A 24,706-nucleotide genomic window follows, 5' to 3' on the forward strand; every position below is an offset into this window, starting at 1 on the left:
ATCTGAGTGCAAGCCTGGAAATCAGCTCAGCTGTGAGGACCTGTGTTGAGGTGAAGATCAGAACCAGGTCCAAAAAGCAGCAGAGTCATTCTAAATTCACATCAAAAGATTTTGCTCATAAGATGCTACAGGAGAAAAAAAAGTTACATATTAAAGAGGAAGTTCTGCTACATGAAGAGGGTACTTCTGATTTTAAAAAGGAAGCTGCCTGTTTCGAAAAACTTGAAAATGCTAAATCAAAAGCCTTTCTGTCTACATGAAAACTTGTATGTGAATGTTCATAGTAGTGTTATTCACAGTAGCCAAAAAGTGGAAACAACCCAAATGGCCATCAGTTGATTGATGGATAAACAGAATGTGGTATATTCCTACAATGGGACATTATTTAACCATAAAAAGGAATGAAATACTGACACATACTACATGATGAACCTTTAAAGCATTTGCTAAGTGAAAGAAGCCAGACACAAAAGACCACATATTGTATGATTCCATTTACATGAAATGTCCAAAATAGGCAAATTCATAGCGATGGAAAGATTAGTGATTGCCAGGGGCTGGTGGCTGGGGGGATGGGGAGTGACTGCTAATGAATACAAATTTTTTGTGAAGTGATGAAAATGTTCTGGAATTAGTGCTGATGGTTACGTAATCTTGTTGAATATACTAAAAACCACCCCAGTACTCTTGCCTGGAAAATCCCATGGACGGAGGAGCCTGGTGGGCTGCAGTCCATGGGGTTGCGAAGAGTCGGACTCGACTGAGCGACTTCACTTTGACTTTTTACTTTCATGCACTGGAGAAGGAAATGGCAACCCACTCCAGTGTTCTTGCCTGGAGAATCCCAGGGACGGGGGACCCTGGTGGGCTGCCGTCTATGGGGTCGCACAGAGTCAGACACAACTGAAGTGACTTAGCAGAGCAGATACTAAAAACCTATGAATTATGCACTTGGTATGGTTGTATTTTATTAATGTATAAACATAAAGTTATATAATAAACATGACAGGGCATATAGTTGGTTCAGCTGATGTACAATATTATATGTTACAGGTGTACAATGTAGTGATTCTTAATCAGGCACTTTATTTTTTTAACTTTTAATTTTTGTATTGGAGTATAGCCAATTAACAATGCTGTGATAGGTTTCAGGTGGACAGCAAAGGGACTCAGCCGTACATATTGAATTAAGCACTTTTAAAAGGGTAAATTTTATACTATTATATTTCAACTTTAAAAAGTCTTTCTCATCTTGGCTCTAACTGGCAAAGCAGTTATTAATTTAAAAAAAAGGTATAATAACTTGGAATCACAGACTTTGCTTAAAATATCATCATAAAGCTTTAACAGAGAAAACTGATTATAAGCCAATTAGTTAATTACTCTTAATCCTAAATTTTTATATCCTCATTTATGCTCCAACTTGGTGTCTTTGCATTATTTAATAGCTTGCTCTGTTTTGCCAGTAACATTATTTACTCTTAAGTAATGAAGCACTGGAGTGGGGAATGTAGGCTGGGTGGCTGTGGTGATCTGTGGCTTCTTTGCTCCTCTAGCCTTAACTTCACTGGTTGCAGAAAAACAGGAGCAGATCTGATAAGCATTTCTATGTCTTGCTTCAACTGCCATCGAAATGATAGGAACACATTCCATGACCCATAAGACAAAGAACCCACAAATCTAGTATTTTTACCTCTCAGTGTTCCTAACACTTGGAGTAGATGTTCTTCTGGGATCTGGGGCAGGGAGAGATAATTAAGAACCTAAAATTATTACGTATGATAATTCTTGGATGTCTACAACTTCTGGTTCCTAGAGTACTGTACTTTTTAGTCTGCCTTTCTTCTTCCTCAGTAATTACTTCAAGTAGAGACTGCTCATTACAGAGCATAAGAAATTCATTTTGGGCTCATAAATATGTCAGACAACTTAAGTTAGAAGGAATAGAGGGTTTCTAATCCACTGACACTGCCATGTTGAGTATCAGTGAACGCACAGTGGCAGTACTGTAACATACCTTGCCCCCCTAAATACCTTGCCCCGGTGTCTTTGTGGGGGGTGTGCATGTGTACGGTTTCTCAGTAATTTGGGGTGAATTAAGAGATGTCAGAAGAGAAGGCTAGAATTGATGGTCAAAGACCCTAGGGATGATCTTTATGTTGCAAATATAATAGCTGATGGAGCTGTATCTCCTGCATGCCAAAGTGTCTTTTGAATGCCTGGTTTTAAAGAGGAGAGAACTGCGCATGTTTATCAGTTGATGGAATGATCAAAGGGAAAAAACTGATGACTGCAGGGGAGAAAGGGGCCGGGGCCTGAGAATATGTATTTCTATCCAGTTCCCAGGTGATGCTAATGCTGTTAGTTGGGAACTACACTTCTAAAGCTACTGACATAAAAACAGGACCAGAGAAGGACTAGCTAAAGAAGGGCAGACGACAAGCTCACTGAAGGAGAGATCAAAGAACTGAGAAGCTCATGGATTGGATGCCTCATCTACTGAAAACTCACAAGAATCTTGGCAAGTAGTACTGAAAAGGGTCAAACAGCCAGGAGCTAAAATCATCAAGGAAGGGACGTGGGGTTGGCAGATGACTACAATCAAGGAAAGGTAGGGCTTCCCTTGTGGCTCAGCTGGTAAAGAATTTGCCTGCAATGCTGGAGACCTGGGTTTGAGCCCTGGGTTGGGAAGATCCCCTGGAGGAGGGCATGTCAACCCACTCTAGATTCTTGCCTGGAAAATCCGGTGGACAGAGGAGCCTGGTGCGCTACAGTCCATGGGGTTGCAAAGAGTCGGACACGACTGAACAACTAAGCATGGTGGATAGTGAGTCTGATGACATTAGCTCAAAGCCGGGGGATGGTAGTTTCAGAGAAGCGGGAAAAAGAATAGTCTGGAAGTTGCAATGAAATGCAAGAACATTTACTGCTTCCTCCAGATCCAGTGAGACAGGGGTAGAGTGGGAAAGAAAAGAGTCGCCATTTCACATGGCTATAGTACCCCTGGGTGCTAGTGGTAAAGAACCTGCTTGCCAATGCAGGAGACGTAAGAGATTATGTGTTCAGTCCTTGGGTCAGAAAGATACCCTGGAGGAGGGCATGGCAACCCATTCTAGTATTCTTGCCTGAAGAATCCCATGGACAGAGGAGCCTGGAGGGTTACAGTCCATGGGGCCACAAAGAGTCGGACACCATGGAAGCGACTTAGCACACACCCTTAGGGACAGATGGATTTCAGATAGAACAAGAGGGTAAAGGGAATGTTTAGAAGAGTTTGATGACCTAGGACATTTTGCCAGTGAATGATCAAGAGGGCACAGTGAAAGATTTCAGGGCTGGACTCAGAAACAGGATATACAAGAGCAGGGTGAGGAGGTGAGGTGAGTGGTTATGTGAACTCCTAGACTTCTGTGGTGACTGATGTAAACAGGGATGAAGGGCTATTGGATTAGTCCTGATCTTAAGGCAGAGAATAGTGAAGCTGTGTGCTGGGTAGGTCCATGAGGGGAACCACAGGCTGACCAGAAGCAATCTGAGTTCTGGGAGCTCCTTTCACTTCTGTTTTGGAGGCTGGGGAGGGCTATACATATCAGGAGTACCTGGATATCTGGGTCTCAGTCTTACTTCTATAAGAACATTTGTAATTTAGAGTGTATTTACCCCCCAATTTTTTGCATACACATAAACATACTAATTACAAAAAGGGATCACATTGGTATATTTGTTTTACAATTTATATCTTTATCTTGACAATTGATGTGAATAATTAGAAAGGATGGAGATGCAACAGGACCTGATCTCAAAAGACATTAAAGGTGGAGGGGAAATAGCTGTTGAACTCATCCTGTAAATTTATATGTGCCATTGGCCAGATCTCTTTACTTTTATTAATCTCTGTGGTGGTTAAATGAAGTAGAAGGGAGAATAGTTTCTTGCTGTATTGATGAGTGCTTTGATTTCTATTCAAATATTTGCAGCACTGAACCCAAGAAACCGTCAGCACCTAAAGCTGAGGGAGAAGAAACATTTTCCCTCAATGATATGACTGCTCAGTCTTAATGAAGGTATGATACAAACCTAGAAAGTAAAAGAAGAATGCTTCAGAAGAAGCTTTTAATAAGATTCCAAAAGTGTGTTCTTCTATAATTTCATTTTCGTAATTATTCTACATTTAAACATATATGAAATTATACAATATAGTATCTAAACTTTGAAAAGACTCATAATATTAGATCATTAACCAAGGAAGGCTCTTGATTCCCCCTGGAATGATATGTGAAACACATATTACTGATCAGGGTCAGAAAGAAACAAAGAAAGTTCTAGTAACGGTGCAAATCCTACCCACCTTGAAAGATTTCTCTGACCCTCTTGGGCATCCAAAAACAGACCCAGAGGAGGGAGGAGGGAGGGGGGTTCAGGATGGGGAACACGGGTATACCTGTGGCGGATTCATGTTGATGTATGGCAAGAGCAATACAATACTGTAAAGTAATTAACCTCCAATTAAAATAAATAGATTTAGATTTTTTTAAAAAATGCTATACTGAAGGTAAGTGGCCAGAAAAGTTCTTTTCCAAGCTAAATCTGTTGGGATGAAGGTGGGACTTCTAAGACGGGGAAAAGGAATTTTCAGGATTTAAATAAACAGCTCATATGTGGAGGTACTACAATAGGGCTTGAGGGTGAAGTGGTGAATAAGAGAGTGCCTACAGTCTACAATCAAAACACTTTCATCCTGTGATAAGGTAAAATGATCTATACTCTTAATGGGGTTCTCCCCTCTAGTCAGGGGAGGTGATAGGATTTTCCCCAGAACTCCATAGGTTTTTAGGTGTTACAAGCTAGAGGAATTAAGAGGCTACAGGTCTGGGTGAGATCTGAGTCTTGCTGAGGCACCAGCCTCAAGTCCTAGAAGGGAACCAGTTGTCAGGTTCTTTTGCGTGCATCTTTGAGAAGCCAAGGGCCAGGAAAGAGATGGCCTTCAGGCAAGAGAGCACAGTTTCTACTTGAGAAGCAGGCAAACCAGACAAGCAAAAATCCCTTCATTTGATTATCCATTCACTTATTTGTTTATTCATTCAATAAATACTTATTTAATGCTACCATTTGTTAAATAAAGGCCAATGGAGGATAGTGCCAGGCAAAGAAACTTGAAAGGGACTCATAAATCTCTCTGCATGTGCTTATTTTAATATTTCATTTTTATTAGGTAGGTTTGGGAGCTGGAGATTATAATTTTGGAGCCTGAAGTGGTAAAAGAGAAGATGATATGAATCAGGGTGTCAGATAAGACTGTCTGCTTGAAGTGTGACTTAAAACCTGCAAAAAACAATGGGAACTACCCATCCAACCCTTTACTTTATTAGCATGAGTCCTATCAACTATCAACTTAGAATTTTAAATAAGATAAGCAAAGCAGCCTGATATTTTCTTTTATACTCTCTAGGAAGGAGAGTTCTGTTAAGCCAATTTGACTTACTCTTAATCATCAAGATTAGACTACCAAAGAGCTTGGGTTTGAAATAATGGATTTATGATCTAGCCATCTAGCCTCCCTTACTGGATTCCCCAAGGACCAAAAACTTCTATTTGTAAGATAGATGGAGAAGGTTAACATGGACCACAGCCTTGTATAACTCAATGAAACTATGAGCCATGCCGTGTAGGGCCACCCAAGACAGATGGGTCATGGTGGAGAGTTCTGACAAAACACGGTCCACTGGAGAAGGGAATGGCAAACCACTTCAGTATTCTTGCCTTGAAGATCCCATGAACAGTATGAACAGGCAAAAAGATAGGACACTGAAAGATGAATTCCACAGCTTGGTAGGTGCCCAATATGCCACTGGAGAACAGTGGAGAAACAACTCCAGAATGAAGAGACAGAGCCAAAGCAAAAAGAACACCCAGTTGTGGATGTGACTGGTGATGGAAGTAAAGTCCGATGCTGTAAAGAACAATACTACATAGGAACCTGGAATGTTAGGTCCGTGAATCAAGGTAAATTGGAAGTAGTTAAACAGGAGATGGCAAGAGTGAATGTTGACATTCTAGGAATCAGCGAACTAAAATGGACTGGAATGTGTGAATTTAACTCAGATGACTGTTATATCTACTACTGTGGGTAAGAATCCCTTAGATGAAATGAAGTAGCCCTCATAACAACAGAAGAGTCTGGAATGCAGTACTTGGATGCAATCTCAAAAATGACAGAATGATCTCTGTTCCTTTCCAAGGCAAACTATTCAACATCATGGTAATCCAAGTCTATGCCCCAACGAGTAACGCTGAAGAAGCTGAATGGTTCTATGAAGACCTACAAGACCTTCTAGAACTAACACCCAAAAAAGACGTCCTTTTCATTATAGGGGGCTAGAATGCAAAAGTAGGAAGTCAAGAGATATCTGGAGTAACAGGCAAATTTGGCCTTGGAGTACAAAATGAAGCAGGGCAAAGGCTAACAGAGTTTGGCCAAGAAAATGCACTGGTCATAGCAGATGCCCTCTTCCAACAACACAAGAGAAAACTCTATACATGGACATCAACAGATGGTCAATACCAAAATCAGATTGATTATATTCTTTGCAGCCAAAGATGGAGAAGCTCTATACAGTCCGCAAAAACAAGACCGGGAGCTGACTGTGGTTCAGATCATGAACTCCTTATTGCCAAATTCAGACTTAAATTGAAGAAAGTAGGGAAAACCACTAGACCATTCAGGTATGACCTAAATCAAATCCCTTATGATTATACAGTGGAAGTGACAAATAGATTCAAGGGATTAGATCTGATAGAGTGCCTGAAGAACTATGGATGGAGGTTTGTGACATTGTACAGGAGGCAGTGATCAAGACAATCCTCAACAAAAAGAAATGCAAAAAGGCAAAATGGTTGTCTGAGGAGGCCTTACAAATAGCTGAGAAAAGAAGAGAAGCTAAAGGCAAAGGAGAAAAGGAAAGATATACCTATTTGAATGCAGAGTTCCAAAGAATATCAAGGAGAGATACGAAAGCCTTCCTCAGTGACCAATGCAAAGAAATAGAGGAAAACAACAGAATGGGGAAGATAACAGATCTCTTCAAGAAAATTAGAGATACCAAGGGGACATTTCAGGCAAAGATGGACACAATAAAGGACAGAAATGGTACTGACCTAACAGAAGCAGAAGATATTAAGAAGAGGTGGCAAGAATACATAGAAGAACTATACAAAAAAGATCTTCATGACCCAGATAACCACAATGGTGTCATCACTCACCTACAGCCAGACATGCTGGAATGTGAAGCCAAGTGGGCCTTAGAAAGCATCACTACGAACAAAGCTAGTGGAGGTGATGGAATTCCAGTTGAGCTATTTCAAATCCTGAAAGATAATGCTGTGAAAGTGCTGCACTCAATATGCCAGCAAATTTGGAAAGCTCAGCAGTGGCCACTGGACTGGAAAAGGTCAGTTTTCATTCCAATCCCAAAGAAAGGCAATGCCAAAGAATGTTCAAACTGCCACACAATTGCACACTCATCTCACATGCTAGCAAAGTAATGCTCAAAATTCTCCAAACCAGGTTTCAATAGTATGTGAACTGTGAACTTACAGATATTCAAGCTGGATTTAGAAAAAGCAGAGGAACCAGAGATCAAATTGCCAACATCCATTGGGTCATCAAAAAAGCAAGAGAGTTCTAGTAAAACATCTACTTCTGCTTTATTTACTAAGCCAAAGCCTTTGACTGTGTGGATCACAACCAACTGTGGAAAATTCTTCAACAGATGGGAATACCAGACAACCTGACCTGCCTCCTGAGAAATCTGTATGCAGGTCAAGAAGCAACAGTTAGAACTGAACATGCAACAACAGACTGGTTCCCAATTGGGAAAGGAGTATGTCATGGCTGTATATTGTCACCCTGCTTATTTAACTTATATGCAGAGTACATCATGCAAAATGGTGGGCTGGATGAAGCACAAGCTGGAATCAAGATTGCTGGGAGAAATATCAACAACTTCAGATACACACCGATGACACCACCCTTATGGCCAAAAGTGAAGAAAAACTAAAGAGCCTCTTGATGAAAGTGAAAGAGAAGAGTGAAAAATTTGGCTTAAGACTCACCATTCAGAAAACTAAGATTATGGCATCCAGTCCCATCACTTCATGGCAAATAGATGGGGAAACAATGAAAACAATGAGAGATTTTATTTTTGGGGGTTCCAAAATAACTGTGGATGGTGACTACAGCCATGAAATTAAAAGACTCTTGCTCCTGGGAAGAAAAGCTATGACCAACCTAGACAGCATAATAAAAACCAGAGACATTACTTTGCTGACGAAGGTCTGTCTAGGCAAAGCGATGGTTTTACCAGTAGTCATGTATGAATGTTAGAGTTCGACTATAAAGAAAGTTGAGTGCCGAAGAACTGATTTGAACCGTGGTGTTGGAGAAGACTCTTGAGAGTCCCTGGAACTGCTAGGAGATCTAACCAGTCCATCCTAAAGGAAATTAGTCCTGAATATTCATTGGAAGGACTGATGCTGAAGCTGAAACTCCAATATTTTGGCCACCTGATGTGAAGAACTGACTCATTTGAAAAGACCCTGATGCTGGGAAAGATTGAAGGTGGGAGAAGAAGAGTCAAAAGAGGATGAGATGGTTGGATGGCATCACAGACTCGATGGACATGAGTTTGTCCATGAGAAAGTAAGCTCTGGGAGTTGGTGATGGACAGGAATGCATGGCGTGCTGTAGTTCATGGGGTCGCAAAGATACACAACTGAGCAACTGAACTGAAATGGAGAAGATTAAGGTACATTTTTACATCTTAGAACAGAATGGAAATGGTCCAAGCCAATGAGATAAATAAACCTCTAACCTTAGTACCATTAACACTATAACAACACTAACATTTAGGACTTTAAGTAAATTCACTGAATAAGACGAGGGTATGCATATCCAAATGCTATTTTCTCCAGAGAAACTTCCCTGAATTTCACAAGCTGGGATCTCTCTCTCTCCATCCTCTGAACTCCTGTAGCATTTCATCTCTCTCTCATGGAATCCATTCTTTTCACTCTGTATCACAGTAAATAGCTCATCTCTTCTACTAGACTGTGGGCTCCAAAAAGGCTTATGATGTCTGATTCATCTTAATCCCCAATTGTGTGCTCTACACAGTACATGCGTAAGCTATTTAGAAATTATCCTTTTTAAATCATTTTGGCAACCTCCATTTTACATAATAATGTATTAACTATGCTGAAATAAACTTCCAGGCTCATGATGGAGCCGTTCCTGCCCAGAGCTCCTGCCAAATCACCAAACCAAAATCTGGATAACTTATATGTCCCTGTATATGGTCCACTTGACCAAAAATGTAGTATATTCAGTCAGCTAATCCCCAAGTGCCAAGCGAATTCTGGGCCTTCTCACCCCAAACAAGCTTGACTATGGGGCGCCAGCCATTCATATACTTTCTTCAATAATTTTTTAACAATCATAAAAGTGATCTTTATCCCATTTTTGAAATAGGTCCTGCTAAAGTTCACATCTGGCAATACTGTGACAACAGTTTTACTCTTAATAGTTTTTTTAGAAAATTAGAGTTTTAATTTGAACTTTCTAATAATTAGACACCTTTCCCTCTCAGTTAGTGGAGAAAGCAATGGCAACCCACTCCAGTACTCCTGCCTGGAAAATCCCATGGATGGAGGAGCCTGGTAGGCTGCAGTCCATGGGGTTGCACAGAGGTGGACACGACTGAAGCGACTCAGCAGCAGCAGCAGCCCCCTCAGTTAGTGAAATCTGTAAGGTTTCACTAGACTTAAGCATTACAGTATAGCTTAAAAAAATCTTCCTTTTTGTTTACCTTAACATTTTCCTCTTTCATTGACAAGTCCTTCCTGCCTGCCCTCCACTCTTTCAATGGAGACAAGCAATAATGGAAACTTTCTCCAGGCTTTGTTTTCACTAAATTAAGTAAAAGTAATAATTTTCAGGGGAGGCTAGGGTTTATTATTTTAATGTGTGAATAATAGCTAACAGGTTATTGTCCCATAAAGCTAAAAACAGACCAAAAATGACTGTAATATCATCTGTTAAAGGTAATAAAATGTAGAATTGAAACATCATTTATTACGTGAACTTCCAAAGCAGTATATTTTCCTAAGTGTTTTTTTAAAAAATTTTATGTCCATGTCACACTCATGGACATGTATGTAATTCACTCATTTGTTATTATGAAACCCTCTGAAACCTCAGCCACATCCTCTTTCTCTCCTCCACAAGCTGTTTCTATTTTTTTTTTTTAAACTGAAGTATAGTTGATTTACAATATTATATTAGTTTTAGGAGTACATTATAGTGGTTTGATATTTTTATAGATTTTACTCCATTCAATTATTATAAAATATTGACTGCATTCCCTATGCTGTACAATATATTTTGTAGTTTATTTTCCACCTAGTAGTTTGTATCGCTTAATGCCCTTCCCTATCCTGCCCTATGTCCCACCCCTCAACCTACTAGTAACCACTAGTTTGTCTGCTATATCTGTGAGTCTGTTTCTGTTTTGTTATATTCATTTGCTTTAACTTTTAAGATTCTATATATAAGTGAAAACATACCATTCTCTTTGTTCAACTCATTTCAGGCCTATGTGAGTAACGTCTGTTATTCCAGGACCTACAGGGTTGTTTCCTGTCACCTGTTGACCAATTATATAGAACTTGACACAGCGAGAGAGTTCATGAGCAAAGAAAGGAAAAAAGAGCAGAGAATAAGACATGGGATGAAAAGGAATCTGTTTTAAGTAGAAAAGTCAGAGATCGGGAAATGACTAGAGAGGAAAAGGGAGAAAGCTATATAGATAAGAACCCATGATGAAGAATTCTGAAACTCTGGGCTTACTTATTTTTCTACTTCTATTTGACTATCTGATTGCCACATTGGTAGTTTTTGCTACTGATGTCTTTGAAAAAATATCACACTGAACCTTATCAAAAATCTGTTTTGCTGATCTACACAAAATAATATCTAGACCAGGAAATTAGCTAACTTTTTTCTATAAATGGCCAAACAGTAAGTATATTAGGCTTTAAGGTCTCTGTTACAACTACTCAACCTAGTAGACAGGGCACAAGAGCAGTCACAGTTCATATGGAAATGAAGGACTGTAGCTGTGCTACAATAAAACGATTTACAAACACAGGTGGCCAATCAGATTTGGCCCACGGACCACAGGATTCTGACCCCTCATTTATTTAAGCTGTTTAAAGCTGATTTGTGTCTTTATTTTTAATTGGAGGATAATTGCTTTACAGTGTTGTGTTGGTTTCTGCCATACAGCAGTGTGAATCAGCCATAAATACACATGTATACCCTCCCTCTTGAAACTGCCTCCCACCACCGCCCCCAGGTAGTCACACAGCACCAGGGCTGAGCGCCTTATGCTACATAGCAACTTCCCACTAGTTATCTATTTTACATATGGTAACATACATGTTTCAATGCTACTGTCTGAATTCATCCCCCCCTCTCCTTATCCCACTTTGCCTATAAGCCTGTTCTCCATGTCTTCATCTCTATTCCTGCCCTGCAAATAGGTTCATCAGTACCATTTTTCTAGATTCCATATATACGTACTGCTGCTGCTGCTGCTTAGTCGCTTCAGTCATGCCCGACTCTGTGCGACCCCATAGACAGCAGCCCACCAGGCTCCCCCGTCCCTGGGATTCTCCAGGCAAGAACACTGGAGTGGGTTGCCATTTCCTTCTCCAATGCATGAAAGTGAAAAGTGAAAGTGAAGTCACTCAGTCGTGTCTGACTCTTAGTGACCCCATGGACTACAGCCTACCAGGCTCCTCTGTCCATGGGATTTTCCAGGCAAGAGTACTGGAGTGGGGTGCCATTGCCTTCTCTGACATATATGTGCTAATATACGATATTTGCTTTTCTCTTTCTGATTTACTTCACTCTGTATAATAGGCTATAGGTTCATCCACCTCAGTTCAGCTGACTCAAATCCATTCCTTTTTATGGTTGAGTAATATTCCATTGTATATAGGTACCACAACTTCTTTATCTGTTCATCTCACCCCTGATTTAGACCGATATCCTCTGTACCAATCTCTCAACATCCTTCTAGTATTTTTTATTTGATTCCCTCTCCAAATACAGATTTGAAATGTATTTCTGGAAAACAGATACTGTTCCTCTTGAGAAATTATTCTGAAATACATATTAAAATATTAATGATATATAATATTGTGAAGTAGATCTTTTCAGTGAAAATCATCAATGTCAAATAAAAGCAATTCCTATATGTCCCTTACATAAGTCTTTTAATTGAAATGTTTTGAACAACTGGAAACATTTTGACTGTTCAAAATGTTAAAAAATAAAAGCCTTAATTTAAAATTTATTATTCTTTAAAAAATTATTCTGAAAAAACTATACTGTGGGAGTCCTGTGCTTTAAAATCTTCGTTAGCTAGCCACTCCCTTAGAATGATCTCTTTTTTTAGAAAAAAATTGAAGTATAGTTGCTGCATAATATGTTAGAGGTATATGATACAGTGATCCACAATTTTTAAAGGTTTAGCTCCATCACGACTTCACTTTCACTTTTCACTTTCATGGATTGGAGATGGAAATGGCAACCCACTCCAGTATTCTTGCCTGGAGAATCCCAGGGATGGGAGAGCCTGGTGGGCTGCTGTCTATGGGGTCGCACAGAGTCGGACACGACTGAAGAGACTTAGCAGCAGCAGCACAGTTATTATAAACCACTGGCTGTATTCCCTGTGTTGCGTAATATGTCCTTGTAGCTTACTTTATACCTAGTAGTTTATACCTCTTACTCCCTAAGCCTATATTGGACCCCACCCACTCCCCTGTGCCCACTGACAACCACTAGTTTGTTCTCTGTATCTGTGAGTCTGCTGCTTTTTTGTGAAAGAAACACTTTAGCATAGCATACAGGGTCATTTGTAAGTTGGCCCCAACCTAACTCTCTGATTTTATTTGCTTTTGAACTGTGGTGTTGGAGAAGACTCTTGAGAGTCCCTCGGACTGCAAGGAGATCCACCCAGTCCATCCTAAAGGAAATCAGTCCTGAATATTCATTGGAAGGATTGATGCTGAAGCTGAAACTCCAATACTTTGGTCATCTGATGTGAAGGACTGACTCATTGGAAAAGACCCTGATGCTGGGAAAGATTGAAGGCGGGAGGAGAAGGGGACAACAGAGGATGAGATGGTTGGAAGACATCACTGACTTGATGGACATGAGCTTGAGTAAGCTCTGGGAGTTGCAGGGATGGACAGGGAAGCGTGGTGTGCTTCAGTCCATGGGGTTGCAAAGAGTCGGACACTACTGAGCGACTGAACCGAACTGAACTCTCTGTTCATTCTCTGTATACAAGAATAAAAACATGACTAGGAGATAAAAACACTGACATTTCAGGAAATGGTTACTTCTGGAAGAGGAGAGAATACTGGGGAGGGGAACCCTTGGGATTTCAACTATATCTGAGGTGACTTTTTTAAAAACGGTGATATTAATGAAAATATTAAATAAAGATCTGAAGCAAAGCTACAGCAAAGCATTAAGATTTGATAAAGCAAAGTGGTGAGTAATAAAAAAGCTTTTTCTGTCATTCACAATACTTTTGTCTTTGTTTAAGACAAACTACAATTTGGCCCACTGCCCATTTTTTAAGACTTATAGCTAAGAATGGTTTTACATTATTGAAAGGCTGTTTAAAAAAGAAAAAACAAAAATAAGACTATATGACAGAAACTTGTGACCTGCAAAGACTATAGTATTAACTATTTGGCCCTGTATAGAAAACATTTGCCAACTTCTGATTTTAAATATTTCGTAAAAAGAAAAGATTAAAAAAAAGAAGAGGTAAGGAGGCAACTGAGTCAAGGAAGGATGGGTTTGTTTTCTTACCTTATGTATCTTCCTGACACATTTTATATTGCTTGTTTCTTTAAATTAGCTTTTCATGAATTATTTTTTCAACTTTTATAAAGAAGAAGTCTCATCAAAGTAATAAGAATTCTAACTATGTATGGCAGTAGATAGTAACAAGACTTAACTGGGATTATATCCATGTATATAAATACCAGGTTATTGTACACCTGCAACTAATATGTCAATTATACCTCAATTAAAAAAAAATGATGTACCTCTGTGGGAAAAAAGAAATCTCATCAAATTTATTCTATGAGGTTGGAACTCATAGAAAATGAGTTCTATGAGGAACTCATTTAAAAGACCTATGGGAGAATCCTTTAATATGATTTTGATTTCAGTCAGTCCATACTTTGTCAAAAAACTGGGGAGCTCACTTAGAGCCCAGAGTGCCATTTTTATGTAGATGTATTTGCACTGGTGACCCACTTATGAGCTGTCAGCCGGGCACACAGGAGAGATGCTGCATGGGATCTATTCTTGGCTTCAGGTTCACATTTTCTGCTTTCTGCAGTCTACCTCTCCTAGAAGAATTTGTTTCCCTCTGCTCCCCGCCACAGATGATAATGGGGCAAGAGGGCTAAACAAATTTCAAAACACTGTATTACAGTAAGAGTTTCTGGCCATAGTAGTTGTGAAACATTGGAATATGTCATTAGAGAAGGTAGACTTTTTTTTTTTAATGGGGAAAACAATACATTTAAATATTTTGGTACACCGCAGATCACAAGAACTGTTAGATCTTATGTTATTATCATTTTGGTTACTATACAGGTATTTTCTTTATAAAATAGTAAGCACATCAGTCTTGCCTATGTACATGAAAGGATTTTTAAAAATTTTTCTAATTAATTGACATAGTTTCTCCCCTTCAGCATTGACCCATGTTAACAAAGAGTATTACCAACTGTGAATCAAGGAATGAAGAGACTCAAGAGAGATTTCACAGTAACGCTCAGTGGACAACTGAGGATCTTTTAGACCTAAATTATTTAATACTTTAAATATGTACTGTTTTAAACTTTAGCATCACTGGTAACTAAAAATGTGTACAGGAGAACAACAGCCACAAAAAAATATGAGGTAAAAATTATTCATCTGATCATAATATGCATTTTTTCCTGTTCTAATGAAAATATTAATGTGAAAATAATAACTTGTTTTTTAACTGGGCCATATATATGCTGTCTCTAATATCCATTTGTCTTTTTAAAATTTATTATATTAAAGATATACAAAATGGCATGACAAAATAATGGTGATTCATTACCAGATTAAATATTACTGAGACCCTGTGTATTCTTCCTCAGTTCTCTCTCTCTTCCTTCTTCCATGGATTAATCACTGTTCTGAACACTGTACCTGATGTATCCATGTATTTATTCACACTTTTTATACAATACAAATACCCCAAATAATTCCTATCATTATTTTACAACTAGTTTTGTTGACTTTGCTTCATGTCTGAATTCATACATGTTGACACATATAGTGTATTCACATGGTAGAGACAGAGCTCACCAAATATTCTATGTGCTCCCATATGATTCTTAGACTTCAGGTTGGAATCACTGGGCTGTGAGCAGACGGGAATTATGTCAAGAGTGGGGCAAGGTGGCTAAAAGCTCCATTTCTTTCTTAGCCTTCTTCAGTGAACTCCTAAGCCACATCTTCCAGATGGGGCAATGGGGCAGCTGTAGGAACATGGAACATCCATCAGTCTGGGTCCCTGTGCGAGGTGGAGCAGAGCCTCTTACCAACTGTGTTGGACATGTAAAACGAATAAGAATAATCCTATTGGGCTAAGACACATATACATACCTACAAATGGGCAGATAACTTCCTTTCTGGTATTATTCAAAAGCAATGCTATCAGTAGCAGGGTAAATTCAAAGCTTTCTGAAAATACTTCTACCTTGGAACTCTAGACTGACATCCATTCTCACTTGCATGACGAAGGATATTTCATATACTCTAATCTTTACCTTCTTTGAAGATCTGCTGCACTAACAAAACTTTCAGAGATGTGCTTATATGTTCACATACTTTTTATGGTATGTTAGTTTTGTCTCCCCAATTAGATTTTAAGTTCTACACAGGCTTGTAGTCCACAAAGGCATGCAGTGAAGAGTGGCTTACTGGTTGAGGATGGTGAAACTAATATTAAATAACTCTTTGTGTAAGGCACCTTGCTTGTGCTTCACCTGACTTATCTTGATCATTATTACTCCCATTACAGATGAGGATATTAAGACCAAGTAAGTTTCCTTTGGTCACAGAGCTAGGAAGAAGATAAAGGGTGTCAGGAAGGAAATTGAAAGCAATCTGCTTAACTCTATAAAGACTTTGCTTTTTAGCTTTTTCCACTGAACTCAGTGAGACCATGCCTACTGTAGGGTAGGAGCTTTAGTGGAACATAAAACGACTGACAAAATTTTTTTGTTTCTAAATTTTGCAAACATTAGTACATTTCTTTGGAGACTTCTTGGGACTGAAGATTGTTAGGTCTTACCTTGATCACCTCTGGGGTCTGCTGAATCAAAACCACTGAGGTAGTATCTTTGACTTTATCACCAACAGGACTTCTGCAGACTGATAAATTGGCCTGGGAGGAAGTTGTCAAGGTTTCTTGTAGAATCTGCATCATCTCTTTTTCTTGTGATAGGCTCCCTCTGCCTGATTTGCATTCAACCAATTCTTGAGCAAAATCTTCAATGCTTTCTAGAATCCGCAGTAAGAGGGCTCGATCCTCTTCCTCTATTTTGTGTCCATTGGTTTCAATAATCCTTGTTAGACAGGAAGGTGACACTTTTTCCGTGGGTGAGGAGACTTTAGATTTAGGCTCAAGATCTGGGAGCTGATCAATCAACTGACTCTGACTATTTAGAGAGTTAGAGCTTTTACCTTTAGCAAGTGGCTCTCTTAGAGAGGTCTCCATCTTTTGTGAGAAAGATTCCAAGTCCATTAACAATTTATCTATCTCTTCCTGACTGTTAGAATTCATAAAATCTCTGTGGTTTTCCTCTTCAACTTTAGGAACTTTAGATTTAAGATCTTCCTCAGGTAGACTAACAACTGATTTCTCAAATATCTTACCAATTTCATTTTGCATTGAGGCAGGACATTTTTTAAGATGAGTACCATGGTCTGATAATTCTGCTCTATCTTCATTTACCTTTATCAACTCCTGAGAGGGTCCATTTTCTGTCTTCTGTTCATGATATAATGCTTTCTTTCCATCTGACTCTTCTTCAATATATAGGGTTTCCATGAGATTACCAGAAGAAACATTTTCTAAAGGATTTACAGTTAGTGGCTGTGATTGAAGCTGGACATCTTTTAGAGTTCTGGGATCACTTATCTCTAAATTATATAAGGAATTTGTAGAGTTATTTGGAATGGGTTTTATAGTGTCTGTTTTTCTAGAACTGTGCTGGTCATCTTGCAATTCTATAGTTTGAAACTGTCCAGAGTCAAGGGCTGAGAGCTGGACAACATCTTCATACTTGGGGGGCTGTTCAGTGCCAAATACTGGGGAAAAGGGAGTCAGCTGTAAATTAGGCATATTACTGACCAGTTCTGTTAAATCTATAGCCTCATTATTCCCAGATTGCATGAACTCAAATGGTAGCTTTTTCAGGTAGGATGCTAACCTGGTCATTACATTCATATAGACAGTTTCAGAGCTAGAAATTGCATCATTACCATTTCCTTCATTGATGCTACTCCCTGTCTTTTTCTTTATACACTGTTTTATGATGTCTGTGCATTTTTTCAAATCCTCGGAGCATTTTAGCAAGATGTCTAAGCACATCTTTATATCTGTACCAGAAGAAAAATTATCTATTTTATGTTTTTCTAAAATCTGAGTAACCAGGTCTTCTTCAGAGAAGTTGTGAAGAAACACTGAAGTCAGATTTGTATCGAGTGAGTTTCTACGGGATAAAGATTTTTCCTCAACTGAGGAACTCCGGAGTAAACCAAAGGATGGAGAGTTCCCATCATGGTTATAATGGCCACAGAGCAAGTCAAAATCAACTGACCTCCTGTTGAATGAGTCAGATTTAACTTTCCTTCCCTTTTTGTAAGCGGCATGGTTAGAGTTTTTGAGTTTTTCAAGGGAAAATTCTTTTATTTTCCCACTGGCAAAACTGATTGCTTCTCCTGCAATGTCCTTTAAATTACAGGTACTCTGAAATGTAGATCCTTTCCTGACCTTGGGTATGCCCGTGAGGGCTTGATGGGGATAGTCACCTTCAGCTGAGGAAAACCCATTTTCATGGGGTAGAAACAGAGAGTCCAGATCTGTATCTTTGAACTGAGACACAGGGATGTGTAAGAGGTCTGCACAAACACTATGATGTATCACAATGCAGTCAACTCCATGTGTGAAGGTGTGGCAGGTTCCAGTGCAATAATGTATCGCTTGCTCAAAACGCCGGTCTATCACCACACTGCTGTAGTGGTTCACAGTACTAACCACAAGTCTGTAAGTTGCTGCCATAATATCAAATCCACTGAGTGGTAGGATGTAGAATTTTCCAGAACTTGTTTCAAGTAAATTCTCCTAAATGACACTCAGCTAAAAATATATTTGACTGACAATGTTCAGTGGTTTCTTGCAAATATAATGACCTTTCCCGCAAAGGGAAATCATCAAAATTTGAGGTTTGGTAACTGTCAGATACAGTAGCTGTTGCACATGCGTGCTTGTATCAGTCTAATAATTTAATAATTGTGCTTGCTTTCTAGTTTCATTTAGTAATATCATAATACTATAGGATTATTTTTAGGAATAAATTTTAAGAAGAATAAGGAATATTCTCTTTTAGTTCTTCAGCAGTTCTATGATGCAGACATTTATGGTCATAAATGTACTGTCATAAATCTCAGTTGGTAGTATAGAAGTACTGTGATAACTGAGTCCTCCAAAGGCTTAAATGATCCATTTTTTTGTGAATGACAGGAAAACCTATAATGAAAAAAGAAAATAATTTAAAGGAAATACAGTCTCTTAATACTGACAGAATCTTTTATTTCCTCTTCTTTTGTATCCCACACGCAGTTAATTATCTTTTTCTTTGCCACATCACTGATGGCTTATTTTTGATTCAAGCCTTTGTTTCATTACACCCTACACTCCTTATTACCTAAAGTAGTATTACCAGCTTTCCTGGGGACTTGGTGATAAAGAATCCGCTTGATAATGCAGGAGATGCAGGTTTGATTCCTGAGTTGGGAAGATCCCCTGGAGGAGGAAATGGCAACCCACACCAGAATTCTTACCTGGAAAATCCCAAGAACAAAGGAGCCTGGTGGGCTACAGTCCATAGGGTCACAAAACAGTCAGATATGACTTAGTAACTTAACTACAGTAACAGTATTACCTCAACTCTGCCTTGTTACAGCTGCCTCTCAGTTGGCATTTCTAATCCCGCCCTCCTTGCTTCCTAACATGACACTGACTAGCTTAGACATAGAGAGCTTTCTCACCTCTTACAGATCAAGAATTCACACTACTGATCCCTAACATGCATCATGGCAGGCCTAGCTTTTTTGACTCATTTTCAACAACTATTCCCATCCACACATAACCTTATTTTCTGTTACTGTCCTGCATCAACAGGACAGGTTGATGTTGCTTCCATCAACCTAGGTTTCTTAAAGACGGCTGACACACAGTGCTTGCTCTTCACTGTACAATGTCCTCGACACTTGGAAATTATTCCCTTACCTTCATCTCTTTTCTTACTCTTTCTGAGAGAGAAAAACAACCTTTATTACTGATCTTGATCTCATCCTCTCAGACCCTGCCACATGCAGATCTCCCTCTCTTGTCATCAATGGATAGAATTTAATCATTCTCTTTTTTTTTAAAGGGCATTTAAATCATGTTGTAAGTTGCTGTCCAAAAAGGTTCAATCCAGTGCTGCCCAGTAGTCCTATCCATTACTGAAAGTGGGGAGGCGGGTACTGAATTCTCCAAATATTATTGTTGAGCTTTCTATTTCTCCCTTAATTTATTTTGCTTTCTGTATTTTAATATTCTGTTGTTAGATACGCATGTTTCTAACTGTTATATCTGCCAGATGGAGGGACACAAACTATCATAAATATATGTATATGTATAACTGACTCACTTTGCTGTATAGCAGAAACTAACACAGCACTATAAACCAATTATCCTCTAATAAAAATTAATTTAAAATAATAAAAAGAGAAAAAACATTAAAAAACAAAACAAAATAAAAAGGTTCAGTCAATGTTCTGACTTAACCAATAAATACTGAGTGCTTACTGTGTGACAGGCACCTGCCAAGTGCTAGAGATAGAGCAGTGAATAAAGTCCCTGTCCTGAATGAACTGACGATCTAGCTGGAAAAAGAAAAACAACATGTAAGTAAACCTAACTTAGATGGTGATATGTGCAATAGAGAAAGATGAAGCACAGCAAGGGTTTAGAAAGGATGAGAAGGTGCTGTGTTACAAGGGCAGTCAGGGAAGACCTCACTGATATCTGAACAGAGATCTGAAAGAAGAGAGGGAGCAGGTTGAGGAGGTATTTGGGGTTAAATCATCTCGGGCAGAATAACCAAAAGTAAAAAGGCTCTGCAGTATGAGCATGCTTGACTTACTAAAAGAATGACAAGGAGGCTAAAGTGACTGGAGTAGAGAAAGCAAGGTGGTAGGCAGTGTGGGAGAAGAGGCCAGAAAGGAAAGGTGGGAGTCTAAATCATGCAGAGCCTGCAGACTATTATGATGAATTTGGCTTTACTGTGAGTGAGCTGGGAAACAACTGATGTCTACTGAGCAGAGGAATGACATGATCAGACTTACGTTTTTAAATTGGTAATTTTGGCTTCTGTGTTCAGAGGAGACTGCAGAGGAGCAAGACAGGAAATAAGGAAACAAGGTAGGAGCTATATCAGTAAATGAGGTAAGAAGGCTGGGGGGCCTGAACCAGGAGAGGCAAAGTGAAAGTGAAAGTCACTCAGTCGTGTCTGACTCTTGGCAATCCCATGGCCTATACAGTCCATGGACTTCTCCAGGACAGAATACTGGAGTGGGTAGCCTTCCCCTCCTCCAGGGGATCTTAAACGCTGAATATATTTAAAAGGTAGAGCCAATATGACTTGCTGAATAAAAGTGTACAATACTACTGCATCAAGAAAGGCGGACTAAGACAAGGACAGGTAGGAGATGACAACAGCAGAGAAAGACAGCGTCAGTTTAACAATACCAAGAATTGCACTGGTATTTTAACAATAAAAACAGTTACCCATTTAATAATGAGAAACAGAACTTGACTGTTTTCATTTTTATTTCTTCAATCCCAGAAAATTCCGTTTATTTTGCTTATTTGTTATATTTCTTTTTTGGTAAAGTTTCTATTCAAATCTTTTGCTTATTTCTGTATTTGAGACAGTGAAATAAGATATGGTTAATAGTTAATACAATTAATTCATGAAAAACCCTTTGTTTTGTTGAATTCTTATACTGTTTAGGATATATTTCTTGGCTCTTTAGATTCAATGATTATTACTCTTTTATTATGCCAATCCTATACTATCATAATTACTATTGTCTTATTAAGTTTTATTATCTGACTTTTTCCCTCATATTTTGAATTATGATTCCTTTTTATGTTCCAACATTCTTTGATGGTCTTCCAGATGAATTTCTGCATTGTCAGGTTTTAAGAAAACTATGATAGGAATTTGATTATAATTACAGTAAACTTATGAATTATTTTGAAGGAACACTGATATCACTATAATATTCAGATTTTCCTTCCACAAACATATAAATCATAATTCCAACACTCCTTTCTTTCTTTCTTTCTTTCTTTGTGGTTTTTCTTCAGTGTTTCACCCTCATTCTTCTTTTCCTGCAGTGTCTCAACTTTATTGCTATGTGAATGGATCTTGAGCCATTGTTTTGTCCTCTACTGCCTTGCCTTCAAATCCAAGATGGTGGCTCATATAAAACTATAAAGCTGAATATCATGCAGGTTGGCTGAAGCTCAAGTATAAAGAAGATCCATAGTAAAGGGAGTGAGTCAAAGTCACTCAATCGTGTCTGACTCTTTGTGACCCCATGGACTATAATTTATGACCCCATGGGATTCTCTAGGCCAGAATACTGGAGTGGGTAGCTTTTCCCTTCTCCACAGGATCTTCCCAACCCAGGGATCGAACCCAGGTCTCTCACATTGCAGGCAGATTCTTTACCAGCTGAGCCACAAGGGAGTACCTACCCAATAATTCTTAAGTGAAAATACAAAAGTGCCTAAGAGGAATAAGTGTTATGGGGCAGAAGACTAGAATGTAGCAATGGAAGGAAATACATTTTTAAAAGATGTACATCCAGGAGACAGGGAAGAAATAGCACCAAACACAAAAAACTATGCACCTTTTCAGAAAACCATGATTTTGAAGAGTTTTTGGGTAAGGATAAAAGAGAAGGAAAATCAAAGGACACTATCAAGAAAGTATATTAGGATAATTGTATGAGAGCTAATAAGACTATATCATTTTTGTTTGTTTTGGCCATGCTATATGGCATGTGGGATCTTAGTTCCCCGACCAGGGATAGAACTTGTGCCCCCCTGCAGTGGAAGCATGGAGTCCTAATCATTGGATCTCCAGGGAAGTCCCAGGACTGTATCTTAATATGGGTGATAAAACTGGTCCTGAAGCAAAATACAGAACTGTTAGACAATTTAAATATCCAGATTAAATTGTATATTTAAATATTAAATTTAAACTATTACAACAGTTGTCAGATAAATTCCTAAAGTGACATAAGACTCTTATTTCTCTGAAATTTGAGAAACTAAAGAGAAATCTTTCTCTAGGTTTGAAAATGAGCAAAACAACCAGTTAATAAGGTAATATGACAGAAAATACAAGGAAGTATTGTTGTGGTGTTAGAATTTGAAGTAATCAAGGGAGAGAATACTGCCAGAGTCAGACATAGGCTTTTAGCCAGTGCTGCCTAGAAAAACTTTCTGTGTTGATGGAAACATTCCATGTCTGCCATGATATGGCTGCATCTGCCACATGTGGCTATTGAGCACTTTAAACGCAGCTACTGTAACTGAAGCACTGAATTTTAATTTTATTTAGTTAAACATTTTAAAATTTGAAATTATTTTAGACTCACAGAAAAGTTACAAAAATAATATACGGAGTTCCTGTGTGCCCTTCCCCCAGTTTCCTCCAATGGTAACATCCTATATCACCACACCACAAGGATCAAAAGCAGGAAGCCGACAATTAACAGACCTTATTTAGATTTCACCAGTTTTATATGACTCACTCCTTCCTTTTCTTTTCTTTCTCCCTTCCTTTTACAGTATGTACCACCACAATCAGGATCCAGAACTACCCCTTCGCTCTTCAGAACCTCTCACACCACTCTTTTGTAGTCATACAGTAAACTGTCCTGTATCATTGTGATTCTGTCATTTCAAGAACATTCATGCAAGGCACACAGTGTTTAAGCTTTTGATATTGGTTTCTCTCACTGAACTCAATGATTTTGAGAGTCATTCACTTTACTGAACATTTCAACAGTTCATCCCTTTTTATTGCTGAGTCTATTGACTGTATGGATATACCACAATTTGTTTGCCCATTCACCTGTTTAAGGATATTTATGTTGTTTACAGTTTGGGTTATTACAAATAAAGCTGCTGTTTTTGTATAAACATGATTTTCATTCCTCTATGGTAAATAACCACATTTACAAGTCTGATTGTTAGGTTGAATGTTAAGCATATTTTTAAAAGAAACTGCCAAACTATTTACCAGAGTGGCTACACCATTTTACATTCCCACCAGTAATGCATGAGAGAGATGGCTAATTCCACATCCTCTTCAACATTTGTGACGGCCAGTATTTTCTACTTTAGCCATTCTAATAGTGTACTGTATTATCTCAATGGAGCTTTAACCTACATCTCCCTTCTAGCTAATGATGTTGAACATCTTATCCTGTGCTACTGATCAGCCCCATATGTCCCTAGAGAAGTAGTGTTTAAATATTTTGTCTATTCTTATTAATTCCAATAATTTCTTTGAAACCCATATGTGGTTAGAGGCCACCATATTATGCAGTATAGTCCCAGTTAGTAGGAAGGCAGCTTTCAGAAATTCTGAGACTTTAAAAGAAAATATGAAGAAAAAAAAGAGAAGATATAAAAAAAATGAAGACTGACAGGTTTTAAAAATGAAATCTGATGACCCTGTCATAAGTAATCTTACTGAGAAAAAGTGGTGGGAGGAAGAGCTAAAGAACTAATTAAAAATTTAGGTCTTTGAGTTTAAATTTTGAAGGGACATGAATATCACAGAGAGGGAACATAAAACTAAATCCCAAGGGATGGGACCAATTTCAATAAGAAGTTTACAGTGTAAAATAATTTTTTTTTAAGGTAAAATAAATGAAGATTATTCTCCTGGTATTTGGTTCAGATTCTGTGGGTATCAAATTCTGCCTTTTTGTTTAGATCATGACTCAACTGATGCCCAATTGTACCTCTGGAATCCTAGACATGGAATCTAATCCAATTATTCTTAATCAGAGATACAATCTAACTCAGAACTATGATGCTATCTTATGTCTCTCAGTAAAAGCCAGTCTGCATGGGTTTGAATCCCAAGCCTGCCACCAACAGCTATGTGGCCTTACAGAAGTTGGTTAACTTTTATCAGCCTGTTTCACCTG

The 24,706-nt window shown here is 38.5% G+C and overlaps 1 protein-coding gene across 2 annotated transcripts in view; it reads right to left on the reverse strand.

The window, feature by feature from the left end:
• PPP2R3A (protein phosphatase 2 regulatory subunit B''alpha) overlaps positions 1 to 24,706 on the reverse strand; it is a 234,044-nt gene that overhangs the window by 153,088 nt on the left and 56,250 nt on the right. For both annotated transcript variants that reach the window (XM_027545443.1, XM_027545444.1), the window contains exon 3: positions 16,488 to 18,947. In XM_027545443.1, the coding sequence (XP_027401244.1) occupies positions 16,488 to 18,479 (1,992 nt within the window). In that variant the 5' untranslated portion in view covers positions 18,480 to 18,947. The remainder of the gene's footprint in view (positions 1 to 16,487; positions 18,948 to 24,706) is intronic.

The sequence above is a fragment of the Bos indicus x Bos taurus genome, chromosome 1 (genome assembly GCF_003369695.1).
Source record: "Bos indicus x Bos taurus breed Angus x Brahman F1 hybrid chromosome 1, Bos_hybrid_MaternalHap_v2.0, whole genome shotgun sequence".
Taxonomy (NCBI): Eukaryota; Metazoa; Chordata; class Mammalia; order Artiodactyla; family Bovidae; genus Bos; species Bos indicus x Bos taurus.